Raw genomic sequence first — 19,719 nt, 5'->3', positions numbered from 1 at the left:
TCCCCTCTAATGTGCTGAATATGCACCACATCTGAGGGTACATTCCCGGGGCGGTCGACTTGTAATAGACAGTGGGGCACATTCATAATAAAGTGATGTGAACCGAAGAGCTTCCTAGCCCTCCTGGAGAAGCCTCCGTCGTTCTTGTCTTTAGGTTACAGCCTTTGCTTGTTCAGTGCTGAGGACTGTGGCAGCTTTAGAGCTGAGTAAATCTGTTCTCTGTCTAGCATGCGCTGCGAGATTTGGCGCTGCTTTCTTATGATCGCAGCAGGATGCTGTGGTCAGGGTGGGATCATCTGGACATCTGTCAGGAAGTGCTGTACTGTCATATTACAGGGAGGGGCGTGGGAGCTTTAAATGACTACATGAAAGCTGAGGGTAATGTGTGCTTCTGTGCCTCTTTACACAGGCTCTGCTTCCTGTTAGCTGATCACACCTAGCAAACAAAGTGTTTGCAAAGAGATCCGATTCCTACTGAATTACTCTCCCTGTGGAGCTGTGTCTACCAAGGGAGCGGCAGGCTGTCCCTGTGAATCTCTTGCTTTCAGTCTTTCCAGTTATCTAAGTGCTGTTTATTTAAATGAAAAATGAGTATCGGTGCCATAACAGTCGTAAGGGAGTCTCCTGGCAGTGTGAGTATCAGCCTCATCTTGTTTCCTCTTGAGGTTGGAGGTGTGTGCTGTCGCTACCTACCGGATAGGGCCACGTTTTCAAAAATAGCCTTTGAACATGAGCCTGTAATTTTGTGCATGCAAACATCTGTGCCCAGAAATAACTCGGTTTGTGTGGGGAAACAGCAGCGGCGCCTGCACACCCGAGAGCGACGTTTATTCCTTTGCCAGCAACCTTTACAAGCAGATTTCAAGGCCCTTTGGAAATGTGGCCCATCGTAGTATTAACAAGGAGAAGATTAGGATTGGAATCATGAGCGTATGGATGTATCCAACCACTGAGGCTACTTCCCCCTCCTTCTCCATGACCCCCATCTACTGAAGGCCCTTATATCACCCCTTTTGCTATCGTATCTCAACATCTCAGTCTTTCATATATTTATCCTCACAGCACTCCTGTGAAGGATGGAAGTGCTATTGTCCCCATTTTAATTAGGTCTCCCAACTCCCAGACCAGCACGCTATTCCCAGGACCATCTACCCTCTCTCATCCTCTGATCTTCCACTGACACCTCCTACCACTTTCCAGTAACCAGCTTCACGCAGTATCTCAGCTCCCAAACGGAGACACCCGTTTCTGTCTTTTTTACCTTTTGAAGACCTGCCTGTTGTGCAATTCGCACCTCTGTCTCTGTAGGGGGAGAATAGTTTAGATGGCAAGGTGTGTTCCCCAGTGACTGAGTCTCAACAGAGAAGCCCGTTTTCTCAACACTAGAACATCTGAGCAGCATAGCACAGTATCTGGGCATCATCAGAGATACTGGAGTCTGGCCTAAGGACATCTGAAGGTAGTGTGGGGGTGAAGGAATATCAGGAATGGCAAGGAGGGTGATTGCAAGGATTCTGGGAAGCTAATAAGGGCAAGAGATGAATCTAGGGGTCGTACTAGCTGGTTATAGGAAAAACATGTACCTACTTACTTATATGGCCTCCATTACACTAGTGCACTTCACAAACATACATTTATGTACATTCTCAATGCCCCAGTTAGGTAGGGAAGGATTAATATGTTCATTTTACAGATGGGAAAAGAGAGACAATGACTTTGCCCAGTGGCTCCCAGGAAGTCTGTGGCAGAACTCAAATCTCCTAAGCCCCAGATCTGCATGCCCTAATAGGGAGAAGAAGGGCATGTGGGGGTTTCATCACCCCCACAAAAGTCTATAACTGGAGTAGCTGGGGTATGGGTGAGCATACAATTTATTCTGCCCATCTTCAGTTATAACCACATACCTGTGTGTCTTTCTGACCCCGGAGAAAACATGTAATACACTTTTTAAAACAAAACTGGGTTTGCTTAAATACAGCAACCAGCAAACAAACCGGGACACCATAAAAGTTCTGAAGGAAAGAGACAGAAACGAAAAAGAGGCAGGAATGCACCAGCTCAAAGAGAAGAGCTAGTCACTGGGGGATTCTGGGAAACCCATCTAGCTGGGGAATTCCACAGGCTGAGGCCATAAATGATCAAGTCCCTGAGGGAGAGAAGGTCATAGAGTTTAAGGCCAGAAGGGATCACCAGATGATCTAATCTATCCCAGGCCATTAAATACCACCCATCCACCCTCACCCCAAAACCCACCATCAGAATGAGACCAAAGTATTCCAGCCCCTCTCCTCCCCCCCCCCACCCCCACCCCCAGAGACTAAACTGTTGTGTGCCATTGGCAGAGAACAGCATGGGCTGAGGTGCACCAATGCCCAACTCTCCTGCAAGGGCAGGGAGTTATGTGAGATATATGCCCAGATGATCCTGGCAAGTGATTTGCACCCCATACTGCAGAGGAAGGTGATAAAAGCCCCAAAGTCTCTGCCAGTCTGACCTGGGGGCAGATTCCTTCCCGGCCCCATCTTTGCCCAGGATTATTAATTCAGGCATTGAAAATGCTTTTTGCTATATGTATGTATCTAAATGGATCATTTGAAAGGTCAGGCTGGCTTTATCCTCTGACTTCCCTCCCCACCCACCCATTTCCATCCCTATGTCGGTGCTGACTAGAATCCACAGGGAACCAAAGCTCCTGCCCCCTTCTAGAATCCTTATGAATGCTAGGAAGGAACTTGTAATGGGTAGAGAGGGGCAGGACCTTCTCCCATTAGCCAAGAGAGTTGGCCAGTTTCTCACTCCCAGTTGATTGCGGAAACCTCCCTCCCTTAATGCCCCATGGCTCAAGATGGTGGCCAGGCCTGGAGAGCGAAATATGACCTTCCAGGGTTGTGCAGCAGATGCTCTAGTGTGTGCCTGCTGAGAGCTGCTGTGAGGAATTCGGCTTGAGTCATCTAGAATTCTCTTGGTGGCTGTCCCAGCTATGCCCAGCTCCTCTTCACCTTCTTTAATTACGCTGGATAGCATCTAGGGCACAATCAAACCCAGAGTTCAGAGTTCTCCCTTTCCTCTTCATTGCAGATGTAAGATAGATGAAGTAGTTGGGGTACTGTGTGCAACTTGAGAGCCATGTGATCAGCAGAGCGGCTGTTTTCATACTTCAAAGTTGATTTTGCTTTGAGTGGAGCCATTTTACACTTCTAGTTTCCTCAAGCTTAAGACCATTATTTTTTCTGTATTTATGGTCTGGCAAAATTTATCTTCTGGATTAATGTCATTGGGTAACCACATGGCCACCGTGTGTCTATTGGGAATGTTTTTTTGGTGTTTTATACTAGGAGATGACCCACTTCTTGGACTTCTTGGGGGGTTTTGGCTCCAGCCTATCACTCCTCCATGTGTCTCACCCCTCCCCACCATACAGCCGGAATAGGACAGTGTCACTGTTTTTGTGAAACATTCGTGCTGACAGTTAATGGAATGCTTTAATGGCAAGGCTACTGGAAAACTGTGGGAAAGGGCAGAAAAATGTCCTGCAAGTGCCAGCCATTTTTCTCTTCCAAGGGACCTTCTTTTTCATCAGCTACTAAGTGCCAGGATATTTTGCAACAAAAGGTAAACTAATTATCAGCCTGATTCGGTTCCTTTTAGCCAATGCAGGCAGACAGCTCCTTACCACAGTGCACATGTAGCTGCAGTGTTCCAATAATGGCAAAGCAGGCAGCTAAATCCACACGCACTTCACTTGGAACCACGTACCATCTCTTGAGGATGCTAATACAGACAGCTGAGTCCATAAAGAAAACTGCCAATCAGAGACAGAAACATCCCAGCTGGCTAGTTATAAAGGAGCCTGGATTCTCCATTGGACCAGAGATTTCTGTTCTCAAAGAAGGATAATCTCATGGAGGATGCCACTAGATGCTACCAGTGACATTATTTCTAATTCATTATAGTGTTGTTATTTATTTATGTTGCGGTAGCACTCCGAAGTCCCAGCCAGAGATCAGAACCCCATTGTCCTAGGTGCTGTGCAAACACAGAACAAGAGATGGTCTCTGCCCCAAAGAGTTTACAAACTAAGTATAAGACAAGAGAACAGGTAGATACGACAGGCAAACAGGGGAGCACATGGATACAATAATCCTCAGCATGATAGGCAGTGGTTTCTGCACTCCAGATGCCTGACTGTTGTCCAGTTTTCTGTAGGCAACTCTACACTCTGCTAGACTAACCCTAAAATGAGGAGAAAAGAACAGAGTTCTAATCCTGGCTTGGCCTCTGAATTGCTTTGTGGCCTTGGGCAAGTCACTTTCCCTCTCTTGGTTTCAATTTCCCCGGCAGCAGTACGAGGAGGATAATCAATTCCTTGGGGGTATCAGGAGGATGGATTAGTTGATGTATGTATGTACTATGCTTTAAAATGTGTAAAGCCCTCTTTAAATATGAAATGTTAGTCGTGATATTTTATTTCGCTTAAATCTGGTTAATTTCTCCATGACTAAATGACTTTATATGTAACCCACTGAGGAGTGAGTTACAGGTCCCCGTCTGTTCTCAGTCCACACAGGATATGGGTCTATTACAGCCGCAATTAGACAAGTACGGCTGTTGAGCTCAAGCTGTAACAGCTCGTGATTTAGGTGCCAGGTTCAATCCCTGGTGTGTCAGTCTTAAACAGAAGAATGAAGAGCTTGCTCCTGTGATTGTAGGAGGGCCTACCCCTTGATTTCAAAGAACAAAGGGTTATGAGAACAATGCAATGATCTATACGCTACCATCTTTACTGTGTTCTGCTCTTGCTACAGAACGAGGAGGAAGAAATCAAACTGGAAATAAATATGTTAAAGAAATATTCTCATCACCGGAATATTGCGACGTATTATGGAGCATTTGTAAAGCAGAGCCCCGCAGGCCAGGATGATCAGCTCTGGGTAAGGGTTGAATCCCATTTGTGTTCATCTGATTTCCCTGGGAGAGCAAATCTTCATTGGGAGCGCCAGTGTGCTTAGCTCTGAGTCTAACTCAATGATCCAGATTTTGCTTTGAGGACCACTTTGCAAGAGAGAGACTTTCTGCCTGCCTATCTGCCCCACTTCTGATTGAGAAGTGAATTGGAGAAGGAGCACAAGTGGGACTTGGTACATTTTATGGTGACATGGTACCTGTAAGACTCCTAGGTAGTCAAAACACAAAATAGTTTTTGTAGATAAATCAACAGAATTCCTTTTTTTTCCCCCTATGAAAATGTAAATTGAAAATCCATGTTTTCAGTTTTCCTGGTTTTGATTTCATTTGTTCCTTTTAGGTCTTTCCCACCTTTGCGCCTCCTTTTCTTGTTTTTTTTTTTCCTTCCTCTTTTTCCGGTGGCAAAATGGAAACAGCAAAAAATGGGAGAGGAAGGAAAAATAAACACCAAAACATTCAGTAAAAATATTGGTGATCATTTTTTCAAAATCAGTTCTCTCTGAAAAATGAGAAATAAAAACATTTTCTGAATGTTCTCAAAATTCTCCCCCGCCCCGCAATTTGCTCTAGTAAAGAAAGACGTGCCCACAGAACTATAATAAGTGAGAGGCATTGCTGGATTGTTTTACACCAGCAGCAAAGTGAAATGAACATTTACTCCACTTGCAATCCTTGGAGGTAGCACCATCCGTTTATAGTTAAGCCTACCCGTGTAAGACCAGAACTTCCATAGTGTGTTTAAATGGGGGTTGTGTTTGTGTTTGCCTCTCTGCAGTTGGTGATGGAGTATTGTGGAGCTGGCTCGGTAACAGATTTGGTAAAGAAGACAAAAGGTAACTGTTTCAAGGAGGACTGGATTGCGTATATCTGCAGAGAGGTTCTCAGGGTGAGTCTTGCTAACAGAGTTTGTTCGTTGCCACTTGACAATGTGAAGAGTTTCCTGTAATAACTACAAGATGTGGCACGAGGGCTGCTTTGTTGTCAATAAAAGAGGATATCCCAAGTTACTTCCCAATCTTCATTCTTTGCTACTTATTTCTCCTGGATAGTACAGAAACCAAACCAATTTCTCATTGTTTTTTGTGAAACACAGACAAGCCTGGTAGCAAGGGTTACATAGTAAGCCAGGCTGAAAAGATCCAAGCCCATTAGCGAGATATTGATCTATCATCATCACCATGGAGTTTTACCCATTTTTAAATAACAGTGAGATAAACATGTATTATGGGAACTGCCATTCAAATGACATTTGTTAAAATAGTGCATTAAGGCTTCAAGGGTCTAAAGTCTTTTATTTGTGTAGGGACAGAGATGGGTGGTCTGTCTGATAGAACATCAGATACCCCACTTGGATGTGGGACTGGACTGCTGATTTGAATAGATACCAAATCCATGAATCACTGAGGGCATCTGTTCTCTTGCTGGGAATTACTTTTTCCCACAAATGGAGTAGCTCCCCTGATCACGTGGAAATTTTGTTGTCGGGGACCTCAGCTTGCTATCATTACCAGGGCCCACCACAGTCTGCATTCTGCCTCCATGTGGGGACATGAAAGGCCACATTTTCAATGGAGGCGTAAAAACCTCCCATCTGTCCCTGGCAAATGGGTAACTGACTGTGAGACGCGCAGGTATGCGGTTACTCACTGTTCAAGTGCAAAGGCGGGTTAATTTTTGTGGACACGTGTGCCATTTTACTTGCACTGCCATGGCATCCCCATTAGAAAATTTGGCTTTACAAGCCCCCTTTTAATTTAAATACTGCAACTTAAGATGATAAATACACGTTAGCATAGAACAAAAGGGAAGGGCTACGCCCATCTCCCTGTGAAAACTGACGAAGAGCATGTGTGGAGGGTGACCTGTCGGCGTGTGGGGCAAGGAAATTGTGGACGAATGTTGGATTCAGTCAGAAGCTGGCTGTGTTTCTAGTCATATTAGAGAGGGCAAACATTTTTGGTGGGTCTTTTGCTTCTCGTCTGCATCAGTTCAATATACAGTATTCCATTATTTCTAGCCTCGTTTAACTAATGTTTTGAAACTACAATAGTCTCGGATGGAGATGTGATCACCGGTGATGGAAGTCTGCGGGAATCTGGCTCTCGATACAGGATTTAATCCATTGCGACCAGTCTTTTGTTCTCTGCATACTCCATACACAACACTCTGCGCGCTGTGCAAACACTTTGCTATTCACACTCCCGTTTCCTCTTTAGTGTGCCTTTAACACATACTGTAAATGGGCATCCCTCTGATTCTGAAATTACAGTGTGCAATTTTAGGGCCTCTTTCTCCTCTTGTCATCAGAGATGGTCTCCTGCTGTCAGACCTGTGGGAGCGAGAAGAAAATCAAACCCATTGTTGCTTTCTTCTCTTACTGCTAAAACGGTGTCAATGAACGTGTTGCTGCCAATCGCAGCTAAAGAATTTTAGATTAGTAAATTTTAGTCCCTTTTCTCCATTAATATAGCCAGAACAAAGCAAAAGAACTTCATGGGACAAAAATTCCAAAGCTATGAAATGGATAGAAAAAAGCTAGAACCATGTGATTTTCTTGCAGGGTTTGGCACATCTTCATTTTAATCACGTTATCCACCGAGATATTAAAGGACAGAACGTTCTCTTAACAGAAAATGCAGAAGTAAAACTAGGTAAGTTTCTCTCAATTTTTTCTAGAAACCCGTTAGTTAAAGATATGCTGAGGTTTCCGTGTTAACCGGAAAAGGATATCTAATAACCCAAGAGTGAAAAATATATTAAATATAGTTGTAAAGACTTACATTTATATGGTGCCTTTCATACGGAAGGATCCCAAAGGTCTTTATAGGCTCTGTGCATGGAAATTGCTCTCCTCATCTGAAATACAACCATCCCAATAGAGTCAAACTCAGAACCTGTTTAATAGCCCACAGCAACACTACATTATGCATAAGTACCAAATTCAGAATGTAGAAAATTATCCTTGTCGTGTCCTTTCTGCCCAGACAAGTTGGCTGAGGTAATATCTGCTACTGGACCAGCTTCTGTTGGGGAGAGAGGCAAGCATTTGAGCTCACACAGAGCTCTTCTTTGGCCAAAACAGTTTAGATAAATCAGTTTTGAGCAATAAATTCCACTAACCCGTTTTTCTGCTAGAAGTGGGTTTTTAATGAAACTGATAGTCAGTGCTGAGGCCATGACATATACTTCACCCTGTCTAAAGGTCAGCATGAAAAAGTAGTTATGTACCAAGAGTTTCCACCCAAGAGTATTTGCGAGCCCTCTCATTTCCACTTCCAAGGGGTATGTCGCGGTGTGCAGACTATTGACAAAGTTTAGCTCTGTGAAAGAAAACCGTGTCAATAGCTCAAAAGCAAATGTGAACAATTAGGAGTTTGGTTTTTTGAAAGGACGTCACAGGGAATATCAGGCCATTTTTAAAGAGAGCGTATCAAGAACGGTGCTTTTCTCATGTAGGATTTATCTTTTGTTTTCTCTGTTTCATTGTTTCAGGAGTTCAAAAATAAAATAAAAATTATCCTGTGTAGATACTGGGTGAGATCCTCAGTAAATGTAAAGCAGCATTGCTCTGACGCCTGGTGGAGATCTGATCTATGTGGTGAAATCCTACCTCCGCTGAAGTCAGTGGGAGTTTTGCCCACTGCAGGGGAGGCAGGATTTCGGAGTCTTTTTTCCATTTGGCAAATGCTCCTGCTGTACTTCTTGAAATTAGCAAGGCCTTTGTTTTGTTTTGTTTTGTTTGCTGCCTTGTTTTGCTGCTAACAACATAACTGATGTCTTTCGCCTATTAAAAAAATAAAGCAAGTACTCTGTATTTTATGTGAGTAGACAATACTGAAACATTTCTATAAAGTACAAAAGTAAAACTAAAATATTTTCAGAGAAATTTAGCTCAGCCATGTCTGGAAGCCAAGAAGCTGGAAAACTCAGACTTCAGAGATCCAATGTCATTCAACCTTGTTAATGGGCTTTATATAAAAGACTAACATTTCACATCCAAAATACAGAATGCATGATGCTTCAAAGAATAGACACCCACCCATTATTAGATAAGCTTACACAATTTAGTGCTACAATAACTTCATGTTGCAGTATGGTTCTATGAGGTCTGTTTATCAATAGATGTACCAGAAGTTGCATGCAAATAATTTGCTTCATTGGAGTCAAGCATGAAAATCCGCTCATTGGTGCCATGGGTAATAATAGGGTTGTACCCTTCCTAATCTCTTTTTCCTCTATTGCTTACACTAATTGGATACTACTGTAGCTACTCTATGAGTAACACTCAACTTTATGTATACCCTTTTCCCAATTGATCTGATATTGTGCAGAGGTGTTTTTTTAATTAATACAAACACATAGTTACTGAATGTGGGTCCTATTTATTATCTGAGCAATGATGTTTGACAATACAACTAAAAAATCATGTTGAGATGCCACCGCCCATTAGCCTAAAAGAGCACAGCATAACTTACTCCTCTTAATGCACTTAACAGATGGATAAAATGGTGCATTCCTCAAGCATATTCTGAGATAGGAGTGCAGCAAAAAAAGGTCTGTGAAACCATTCAGAATAAAGCATCCATTTCCTTACTAATGTGCTGACCCTATTCAACTTTAACCACAATCAGTAATACTAGAAATCTCCCAGTCACACCTGAACACTTATTTGTTGGTTTTCGTTTTAGATTAAAATACCATTTGAAAATCTTAACCCCCCCACACACACATACACCCTCAAAGTAGTGCTTAATCCAAGTATATATTATATTCCATAGTGTCCTATTATAAAGCACTTTGAGACCAATGAAAAGCACTATGTAAGAGTTAGGTATTATTATTATCATGGGAGTACATCCCTACAGTACCCATTCTGCCAAACTTAGCATGGATCATGTTAATTTTAAATTTTCCTTTTGGACTGTCTGATATAAATAGCAGAAAGTGGCTAATTCCCAGCATCTCTGGAGTAGGCTCCATTGGAAACCCTGTATTATAGGAGCTCAAATCTGCTATGCATTGCAACCCTAGAGGTTGCTTTCCAAGCAGAAGCAATTATGTATCGGACACTTTGTCCTATGAATTCAGCACTTGGCTCATTACTTTACGCTTGCTTAACTCTGCAGTGGATTTTGGGGTAAGCGCTCAACTGGATAGGACGATTGGGAGAAGAAATACATTCATCGGAACTCCCTATTGGATGGCGCCCGAGGTCATAGCTTGCGAGGAGAACCAAGACTCAACATATGATTACAGAGTGAGTGTTGTTAGGAATTTAGAATCAATAGTAAAGTAAACAAGTTTTTGCTGTTGACATCCTTTTCAAGTTGTTAACCGAAAGCATTGAAAAAAGGCGTCACCTTCCCTTAAAACCACAGTCATGCAAAGAGCTGTATTTTTAATATGCGGTTTGTGACCAAAAAAAAAAGAGGAGTTTCAATATGAATTTATTTTCTTTGTGAACCGTTAACGTACAAAATGAAATACAAAGATGTTTAGAATAAGCGATACTTTCGTACATTTCATTCTCTGAAATCAAGACACAATATCTAGAGATGGCTAGGGTGAAAAGGCCTAAAAAGGGTGATTAGGAAGCAGTGTATCGTTAACATGGCTTCTTTCCTCTGTGATAGCAAATTATTTTCCCTTATGCTTATTGCACAGTCCCCGGGGTAATTTTACAATAATATCACATGTATAATTATTAGCTTAGATCAACAAAAGACTCCTCACTCCAGAAAAGATCACTAACCATTCCCCACAATCATGCTCCTGGGAGAAAAAGTCTGAATGAGTATATGGGTCTTGTCCTTATGACTATATCCGGACTGTTTTCTTGGTGAGATACTCTCTCAACTCATTAATGTCACTGTACAACCATGAACCAAATATCCTCCTCACTGACCCCAAAGAAATAGAGTATTTGTTATTCTTCTGAGGCCATCTGGGCACACTGTAATTTGGATACCATATAATGGCTATCAGAAAATTCTCTGGCTGTCCCCCTTACTATTATAATATGCTGATTTGGCTCTAAAGAGGCACATGATACTGTTTGTCAGCCTCTGGTTGAATTGCTTGCACCACTGTCATCATTTACATATCTGCACACACCACTTAGGACAATTTCCAAAGAATGCTTTCTGAATGACTCTTCTCTCCAAGTCCTTGTGTTGGGCTGGTTGACTTCTTTTGTGTATCTTGTCCTTATAACAACTGGGTAACACAAGGATCATCAAAATTACATCTGTTATTGCAGCTGTGGCATATTCAGAGCTCATATTAGTACCTCTGTCTTCTACTGAGTCAAAGGGCATGATTCTGATTTACACTGCTTTGCCACTGTTGAAAAATGGCCTTTCACCCATTTAAAGGCATCTTCACATAAGAGAGAATCAGGTCCAAAGACTTATTCATTGCCTTTTTCATACTATATAAATCTTATGCCAAAGACTCAAGAAATTTATCTGTTAGCTCCCATCTGTACCCCCAATTCTATTCCTATTTAGCACATTTTCTAGTGATGACTGAAGGGTCTCCCCAGTTTGTGTGGTTTACCTGTGTTGAATAACTTATGCCCACATTGCCCTAGCTCCAGCCAGATTCCCCAGACTGCAGTCCAGCGCTGATCAGCCGGGGGTTTCCAAAGTGCTGATTCAGAGACAGCGTTGTTATTCCGAAGCGTGGACTAGGACAAGTATTTATAAACATTGCTGATATGGTGAGTGAAAAGCAGGAAGCTGTTCTGCTATGCCCATGACTTCTCACGGGTCCTGCTTTTCAAAAATAAAAAAAACATCCCACCAAAAAATGCAGCCCTTCCTAGCTCACTAGCCTGGTTTCTCCGTACACCCCTAAGCATCAGCCCAAGGTTATCTGAAGCTTGCGTGCATGTCCCATCATCACCAGAGTCTAAGCCCTGGCCTACACTGGGGGGAGATCGATTTAAGTTATGCAACTTCAGCTACGTGAATAACGTGGCTGAAGTCGACATACTTAGATCGACTTACCGTGGTGTCTTCACCAAAGTGAGTCAACTGCTGTTACTTCCCCGTCGACTCCACCTGTGCCTCTTGCGGAGGTGGAGTACAGGAGTCGACGGGAGAGCACTCGGGGGTTGATTTATCGCGTCTACACTAGACGTGATAAATTGATCCCCGCTGGATCGATCACTGCCCGCCGATCCGGCGGGTAGTGAAGACATACCCTTACTGTACTACAGTGGGTGGCCATTCGTTTAGCACTTTTTCTGAAAGACCTCCCTTTTCTTGCTTTCAGTCATTAGTTAAATGACACAGGATCTGAGCCTGAACCCTCTTCAGCTCCCACTGAAATCCAGTGTCCTCCTCAGGATCAGGCCCACAGTCTGCAATGCAAGCTGTTTCTAGCCTTGTAAAGCTCTGTGGGTTGGCTTGGCACTGTATACATTGTGAAGGTGTCGTCTTAGGGCAAGGTCGGGCATGAGTAGCTGTCGATTAAGGACTTTTGCTCCAAGTCTCCAAGGATTTTTCTTCTGCCGGTATTTTGTCTCATTTTCTGCTTAACAAAGTGCTATGAGACTTCAGGGTGTCCTTATCTTTTACATAATAATCATAGAGATCTCCCATAAATTTATTTGGATAAATGTATCTGCCTAGGTGCATATGTCCACAAAAAGAGAGAAGTGTTGCACACCACTAAGCAAGTGGAAGCCTGGTTACGTCCTTAAAGTGAATAGCATTACTCCTGATTTACACCTTTGTGATCAGAATCTGGCCACTTGGGTTTATGATGCCATGTAATATTCATAGAGGAGACTTCAGTCATACCTAAATGAACTAAGTTTATATTTCTATGTAAATCTGAATGCATAGTTCTGCTTTTCTTCCCACTGGCTGGTAACTTGTCCATGGATTGAAATACCTTCCATGGGCCTGACTGCCATCTCCCTTCAACCAGTGTAGGAAAGCAGTGGGGTGAGAGCAGTATTTGGCCCAGTGGGGTCTCACCTGTGCACCTCTTCTGTAACAGAGGAGAGAATCTGGGCCATGACTTCACATGGGCCCTTCTATATTCTGGAACTTTTGTTTTAAAGATGAAAGGTCTGTATTTCGGGGCTGGTTATTTCAAGGATGAATCAGCTGTTCCAAGTTGTGTGGGAAATGGAAAGCGGTCCATTAGCACATTTCCTACAGGCTCAGCTGGGAACGGGAGGGATCAAAATGGATGTCGCTCACAAGAAAAGACCCTTCCATGGAACTCTAGGCAAGCATTATGGTTTTTTTAACCCTACATACTACAAGTTACGTCATTCACGGTTTCTTTTCCTACAGAGTGACTTGTGGTCTCTGGGAATCACAGCTATAGAAATGGCAGAAGGAGCTCCTCGTAAGTGACTGGGTATAGTTCTTTGTTAAATAGTTAGCCTAAATTTCATAGACACGTTCTGTCCTGCTAGGTTAGGTTATCTCCTGCTCGTGTAGGGTGTGTATACCGGGTTCAGCTCTGACTGCCTCTTTTCAAATAATTAGTTATTTGACTCTTTTCCTATCTTTGCTCCTTTGCTCACCCTTTTTTTCTTTTGATTCTCTCCTTCTGTTTCTTCACTCCTTGCCTGCCTTTGGGAAGATAGGGAAGCCATATGTTGCCTTCTAGAGCTGAGTTTAGTAGTGTCACTTCATTGATCGTTATATGTAGATATAGATGAGCAAGAGCGATTAAAGCTTCAGCGTAAATGTGGGACAGTTTTAGTTCTGGGGCTTCTACAGAGAAAAGCATCCCTTGAAAATGGTCCCCCTTCCTGTTGTGGCACGAGTCTTCACCCTGTAATTCCAGATGGAGGATTCCTCCAGGAGGTTGGATTAGGGGCCAGTGTCAAGAAAGAGCTATTCACCTTCACGGTGCATCAGTGGGTGGGCTAATCCACCTCTTTGGCCTTCCCAGTTCTCCATTGCGCTGCAGCCCATGCAGTCATGCAAAGTGAAAATGCTACTGAAGCGAAACACGATCAGATCTGAATGGGAGTGTTTCACTCCCGCTTTGCACTGGTGTAAGTGGCTGTCTGAGGTGCAGTGTAATGGAGAATGGGGCCCCCTAGAGAATAGAATTTTGGTCTGGAGTAAGTGCCTTGCTCACGCCTGAGTTTCACAATGATTACATCTATTCCCCCCTCAAAGCAATTTTGGAGATCTGTGGAGTGAGACTCCCCACCCCAGAACAGCAAAAATACTTCAGCCACACGTCAATCACAATTCTGATTTGCTTCCATGATCTCCCCCCTCCTGCAATTTTCTTGTTCCTCCAGACACTCTCCTACAGCCACATGGCACCACAATTCTGTCAGCTTGCTTCTGGCATAAATTTTCTTTCAATATTATCTACCGAAGTCAGATACTCCTGATATAAGACACAATTGTAGAATGTAATTTAGATGCAGGGTCCTGGTTATCTAGCATTGTTGTAGACTATTACCCTTGTGCAACAGGGTAGGTTTGTGCCTAGGAGCACAAGGCATGTGGGATGTTCTGCAGCATAATGGTGTGAAGACACAATAGGGGTGTTTGGCAATTGCTGAACCTGCTGGAGGGGATCCTATTTATAGTCTAGGACCTGGCCTATGCTAGAGAGCACCTGGGCTGTGTTTATCAACCAGTCAAGATACAAGTCAGGCCAAACTGAGTTCTAAAGCATTTTCACAAATCACCCTCCAGTCTAGCTAGACCTTAGTCTTGAGGCATGAATCTTAGAGGCATGAATCTTTTTTATGTAACAAACGTTCTTACTTCACACCATATTTCCTCATTTCAGTTGTATTTATTTATTGTATTTTCACACGGGCTAATGCTAGTAGGCAAATTTTAGGGATGGTGCAATAGTGTATTTATTATTTCTATTGAGGTAGCACCTAGGAGCCCCAGGCATAGACCAGAACTCCAGTGTGTTAGGCACTGTACAGACACAGAACAGTCCCTGCCCCCAAAGAGCTTACAATCCAAGTATCAGACAAGAGACACTAGGTGGATACAGACAGACAGGTGTCAGAACACCAGGAAACAAAGAGATAATAGAGCCTGATGCTTCTCTCACACCTGTTCTACGCTAGTGGGGTTCCATTGCCTTTAATAGGCTACATCTACATTCCGAGCCAGGGTTGTCATTCCCCCGCTCATATACACGCACTTGCACTAGCTCGCATCAAGCTAGAACGAGTATCAATAGCAGTGCAACTGCAGTAGTACGGTTGGCGGCAGCTGAGGCATGGCTGAGCCATGCCAACTGTGTACTCCCCCGTGTCAGGCAGGTTTGTACGCGGCACGGCTAAGCCATGCTTCTGCTGCTGCCGCCCATCCCCTGCTATTTATGCTCCCCCTAGCTCTACAAGAGTAAGTATCCACGGGCAGAGGACTCGCACCTCCAACGTGTAGAGTAGATGTAGCCATAGAGTTACTTCTGATTTACACCCACGTCCCTGAGATGGTCGGGCCTGATAGTCCCCATCCGTGTCATTCAGCCTGCAGTAGCATTTTGGAGGGGCAACCCTCCGCCAACATTTCCACTCCACACCCAGCAAACGTGACACATTGGGAATGTTCAGTGAAATGTACGGGGTGGACTTTCTGGGATAGGACAGGATTTACTTTTTAGTGCTGTTTTCAGCGTTGACTTTCTACAACTAAACGAGGAGTGGGTGTATAGAAAAAAAACCAGTGTACCAAACCCAGCGATGGAAACTTTAGAAAGCACCAATTGGTGTAATAAGTGGGCACAAAGTCCTTAAATACAGCATATAGGGTGACCAGACAGCAAATGTGAAAAATCGGGACGGGGGTGGGGGGTAATAGGAGCCTATATAAGAAAAAGACCCAAAAATCGGGACTGTCCCTATAAAATCGGGACATCTGGTCACCCTAACAGTGTAGCCAAAACAGGTTCTTAGCCATATGCCCAGCTCCAATAGAGCAATGTACCAGTTCCCATGCCAGCTTTCTCTCTTCCTTCTTTTTCCCTTATGTCGCGTGCTATAGAGCGAGGAGGTTTGATAACAACTAGCTTATTGTTTATCTCAGCTGTAAACCAGGCATATTAAAATAGATAAACATTCTGATCCAGAGTTTGACTTTCCCATTTAGGCGTAAATGTCCTCTCATCGCTATGAAAATGTGCTTGTTTTATAATCCAGTCAAGCATTCTTTGGCCTTTGTTTTGAACAGAGATATAAAGCCTTAAAAGTCTGAAGGGCTGCATTAATCATTTCAATGGAGTCCTTCCTTTTACTGAATCCTTACATCTCAGCTATCGCAATGTACAGTCCGGCCCACTCAAAACCCTCCTGTGCTGCAAAGCTTTTCCTCCTCTGGGCAGTGAATTCCACTGAATAGAATTGAAGGACACTTCCATCCTTTACAACAGGAGGAATGTTAAAGGGCTGCTACTTCTCATATCAGAAAGAGCTATTACGCACCCTGGGTATGTCAGAGGGGTCAAAGGCCAGGGGAAACCTGGCACTGCTTTCACGTACTCTTTAATAGCTTGTGTTTTCCTTTGCAGCCCTGTGCGATATGCATCCCATGAGAGCTCTGTTTCTCATTCCACGAAACCCTCCCCCAAAACTGAAATCCAGAAAATGGTAAAGATATTTTTAAAATATATTTTAGCAGCCTCAGGCTTCTGTGGGTTTTTGATCAGAGACTGTGATCTTATCAAATCTTACAAATGAGGTCTTGTCTACGCTGGTATTTCTGCTACTGATATAATCCCCTCTGCTACTGATGTGAGCTCCAAGTATAGACACAATTCATATTTGAGAAGCATGATCTGCACTGGGGCAGATTACCCCAATTTGAAACCCAGCTAAGCTGCCCTGGTACAAATTGCACTGCCTTGGTGTAACCTGTGCCTTCTCTACGCTAGGGACTTGCACTGGTGGCTGAAATTTCAATGTAGACATGGCTTACGTGGGGTTGCTTTGATCAGTATTTATCAGAAGACCTCCAAGGAAAACCCAGGGTGCTGCAGGCAGTAGTGTTGGTGGGCCAGAAGGTGGCACTGTATTCAGATACATCAGTAATGAACACATTCCCTAGCATGAATTTAGGGAGAATTGTGTTTGTCTTTCAGATGAGACATAAAATTGTGATCTTTGATATGTATGGTCATTATGGACTTTTTGTAAGAGAAGCGGTGATAGTCTCATTATTATAGTCCAAATCCAATTTAGGTAATTACTGCCTCCTTAAATTTCCCCTACTATTTCAACTGGATACAGGAGGTGAAATTCTGCCCTCGGTTACATTGGTGTAAATTCACCGGAATGTCACAGAGAGCAGAATTTGTCCTAGAATTCTTTCTTGCTCTGTGTCCTGAACTTTCAGGTAGTGGTGTGATATACTGATAAAACTGCTGCTGTATTCCACCCCAGAGGAGGCTGTGCTTTTGTGCTAGCCAAAGCAAACTTTGTAAATACAGCGTCTTGGGATCCTGCAGGGTGAAAGGTACTTTGTTAATTTAAGCAAAATTTTATTTTCATCTGATTTTGTTTGTTTGTTGTTGTTTTTCCCCCAGGTCCAAGAAATTTCTTAATTTTGTTGAAAGTTGCCTTGTTAAAAATTACTTGCATCGTCCATCCACTGAAACTTTGCTTAAGCATTCCTTTATCCGAGACATGCAGAATGAACGGCAAGTGCGCATCATGCTGAAAGACCACCTGGACAGGACCAGGAAGAAAAAGGGAGAGAAAGGTCAGGTTAAAAATAATACAAACGTAGGCCCTCATCCTGCACAGAGCCTTACGGAAGGTGGAGCTCTATGCAGACACGGTGAAATTCTGGTCCCATTGAAGACAATGAGAGTCTTGCAAGTTGCAAGTGACCTCAGTGGTGGCAGGATTTCACCCACAGCATGTGTCTGCATGGAGCTGATTGCAGGATCAGACCCAAGGCTGGAATTTTAAGAAGGGTTCAGCACTCAGCTGGGCCCAGATTTTCAACAGAAATCAGTTCCCATGAAATCACCTAGATAAATGTCCGGCTTTTCAAAGGAGCTCAGTGCATTAAGTGCATTGAAAATCAGGATGTAAATGTCTCTACAAGAGCTGCAGGAGCTGAGCTCTTTTGAAAATCTGGGCCCCAAGTGACTAAATCACACAGAAGAGATCAATAAATCCATATCCTTGTTTTACTCCTACCTGGGCTTCCAACCTACTGATTTGTCCAAAACCAAGAATCTGAATTTGTAACAACTAAAACAAACTCTAACTTTGTTCTCCAAAGCAAAATTTAGAAAATAATCTGTTTTGGACTAAATGATTGATATTGAATAAATGACCATATGTTGCATGATATCAGCCATGCAGCATAGAGAGAGAGAGCCATGGTCTAGTGGCCACTCAACATCTCCGCCTCTCTCTCTCCATCTGTATATTTTATACCTCACAAGGGCATTGTGAAGATTAGTTGAATATTAGAGCCTGTTTGTAAAGTGTAATGAAGATTAAAAGTACTGTATAAAGTCTAAGTATTGGTTTGACACAATGAGATTTTTTGTATGTGAAATGAAACTATTGCTGCAAGGTATAATTTACTTACTGAAATAATAATACTACATTCTATAGCACCTATCATTTGAGGATCTCAAAGCATTTTGAGCAGTAGCAAACATGAGTAGGAAAACAACTTATTAAAAGGTTACACATTTGCCACTTGTGAAAAAGCTAATGGTAATAATTACACATAAATGCTAGAAAAAAGAACAGGAGTACTTGTGGCACCTTAGAGACTAACAAATTTATTAGAGCATAAGCTTTCGTGGACTACAGCCCACTTCTTGTAGTCCATGAAAGCTTATGCTCTAATAAAATTGTTAGTCTCTAAGGTGCCACAAGTACTCCTGTTCTTTTTGCGGATACAGACTAACACGGCTGCTACTCTGAAACCTGTCATAAATGCTAGAAAACTACATTGTGGGGGGAATTCCTACTTATAGTCGGTGAGCAATGTCACTATTCATTATACACTTCAGTGACTTTCAAAAAAAGTTGCAGAGACCCACTTTCACATTGTGTCCAGCTGGAATTAAAGATGCTGATCGTGTTGGGATGAAATTAAAACTTCAAAGAACTGCCTTCATGATAAAAGTTGGAAAGAACTTCAGAGTTACAACTTTGCTTCTTTATGAGCTGTTTATACTAAAGCTCAAATTAACCAGTGAACAAGGTGTTTCTCTTTTGTATTTAATTATTTTTATTAATTTTCATATGAATTTAGGGCTGGATTGACTGAAGGCCTCTGTTCATCCACAAAACGGGCATAGCATGGCAGGCAATGGCAGTGCAAGCTTCCTAACATCCTCCCTCCAATCCTGTTCGGAGGCACCCTTCTGCAGATAGTGCCACCGTTTTTTTGGCTTCTTCTAATTGGTTCCAATGTGGACACCTGCTTACTGAAAAGTAGACTAGATCGATGAAACCCATTTAATGTAGACCACTCAATTGGAACAACATTTTAGCCTTCCATTTTCAAAGGTCTCTAAAGGAGTTCGTTTCCCAACTCATATTGACTTTCCCAGATCACCTGAGCTGGGTTTGAATGGGTGACCTAACGTTGAAAAACTTGGTAACCCATCTGTAATCATCTGAATGATCTACTCCTTCCGTAAGGAGTTCCATTAATGACTAGCTGAAGATGTCTTTCTTTTCCTTCTTCCATTACACTTTTAAGACTCTTAAAATCTGATACATAAAGGGCCCTGATCCGAAGTCCATTGAAGTCAAAACAAGCC

The 19,719-nt window shown here is 42.8% G+C and overlaps 1 protein-coding gene across 1 annotated transcript in view; it reads left to right on the top strand.

Annotated features, from left to right (window-relative positions):
- NRK (Nik related kinase) overlaps positions 1-19,719 on the top strand; it is a 126,928-nt gene that overhangs the window by 50,484 nt on the left and 56,725 nt on the right. The window contains exons 4-10 of the mRNA XM_054039718.1: positions 4,806-4,931; positions 5,741-5,851; positions 7,526-7,616; positions 10,092-10,222; positions 13,278-13,332; positions 16,492-16,570; positions 17,506-17,681. Of these exons, the coding sequence (XP_053895693.1) occupies positions 4,806-4,931; positions 5,741-5,851; positions 7,526-7,616; positions 10,092-10,222; positions 13,278-13,332; positions 16,492-16,570; positions 17,506-17,681 (769 nt within the window). The remainder of the gene's footprint in view (positions 1-4,805; positions 4,932-5,740; positions 5,852-7,525; positions 7,617-10,091; positions 10,223-13,277; positions 13,333-16,491; positions 16,571-17,505; positions 17,682-19,719) is intronic.

This window comes from Malaclemys terrapin, chromosome 9 (assembly GCF_027887155.1).
Source record: "Malaclemys terrapin pileata isolate rMalTer1 chromosome 9, rMalTer1.hap1, whole genome shotgun sequence".
NCBI classification, from domain to species: domain Eukaryota; kingdom Metazoa; phylum Chordata; order Testudines; family Emydidae; genus Malaclemys; species Malaclemys terrapin.
This window is presented reverse-complemented; position numbering and strand designations above follow the sequence as displayed.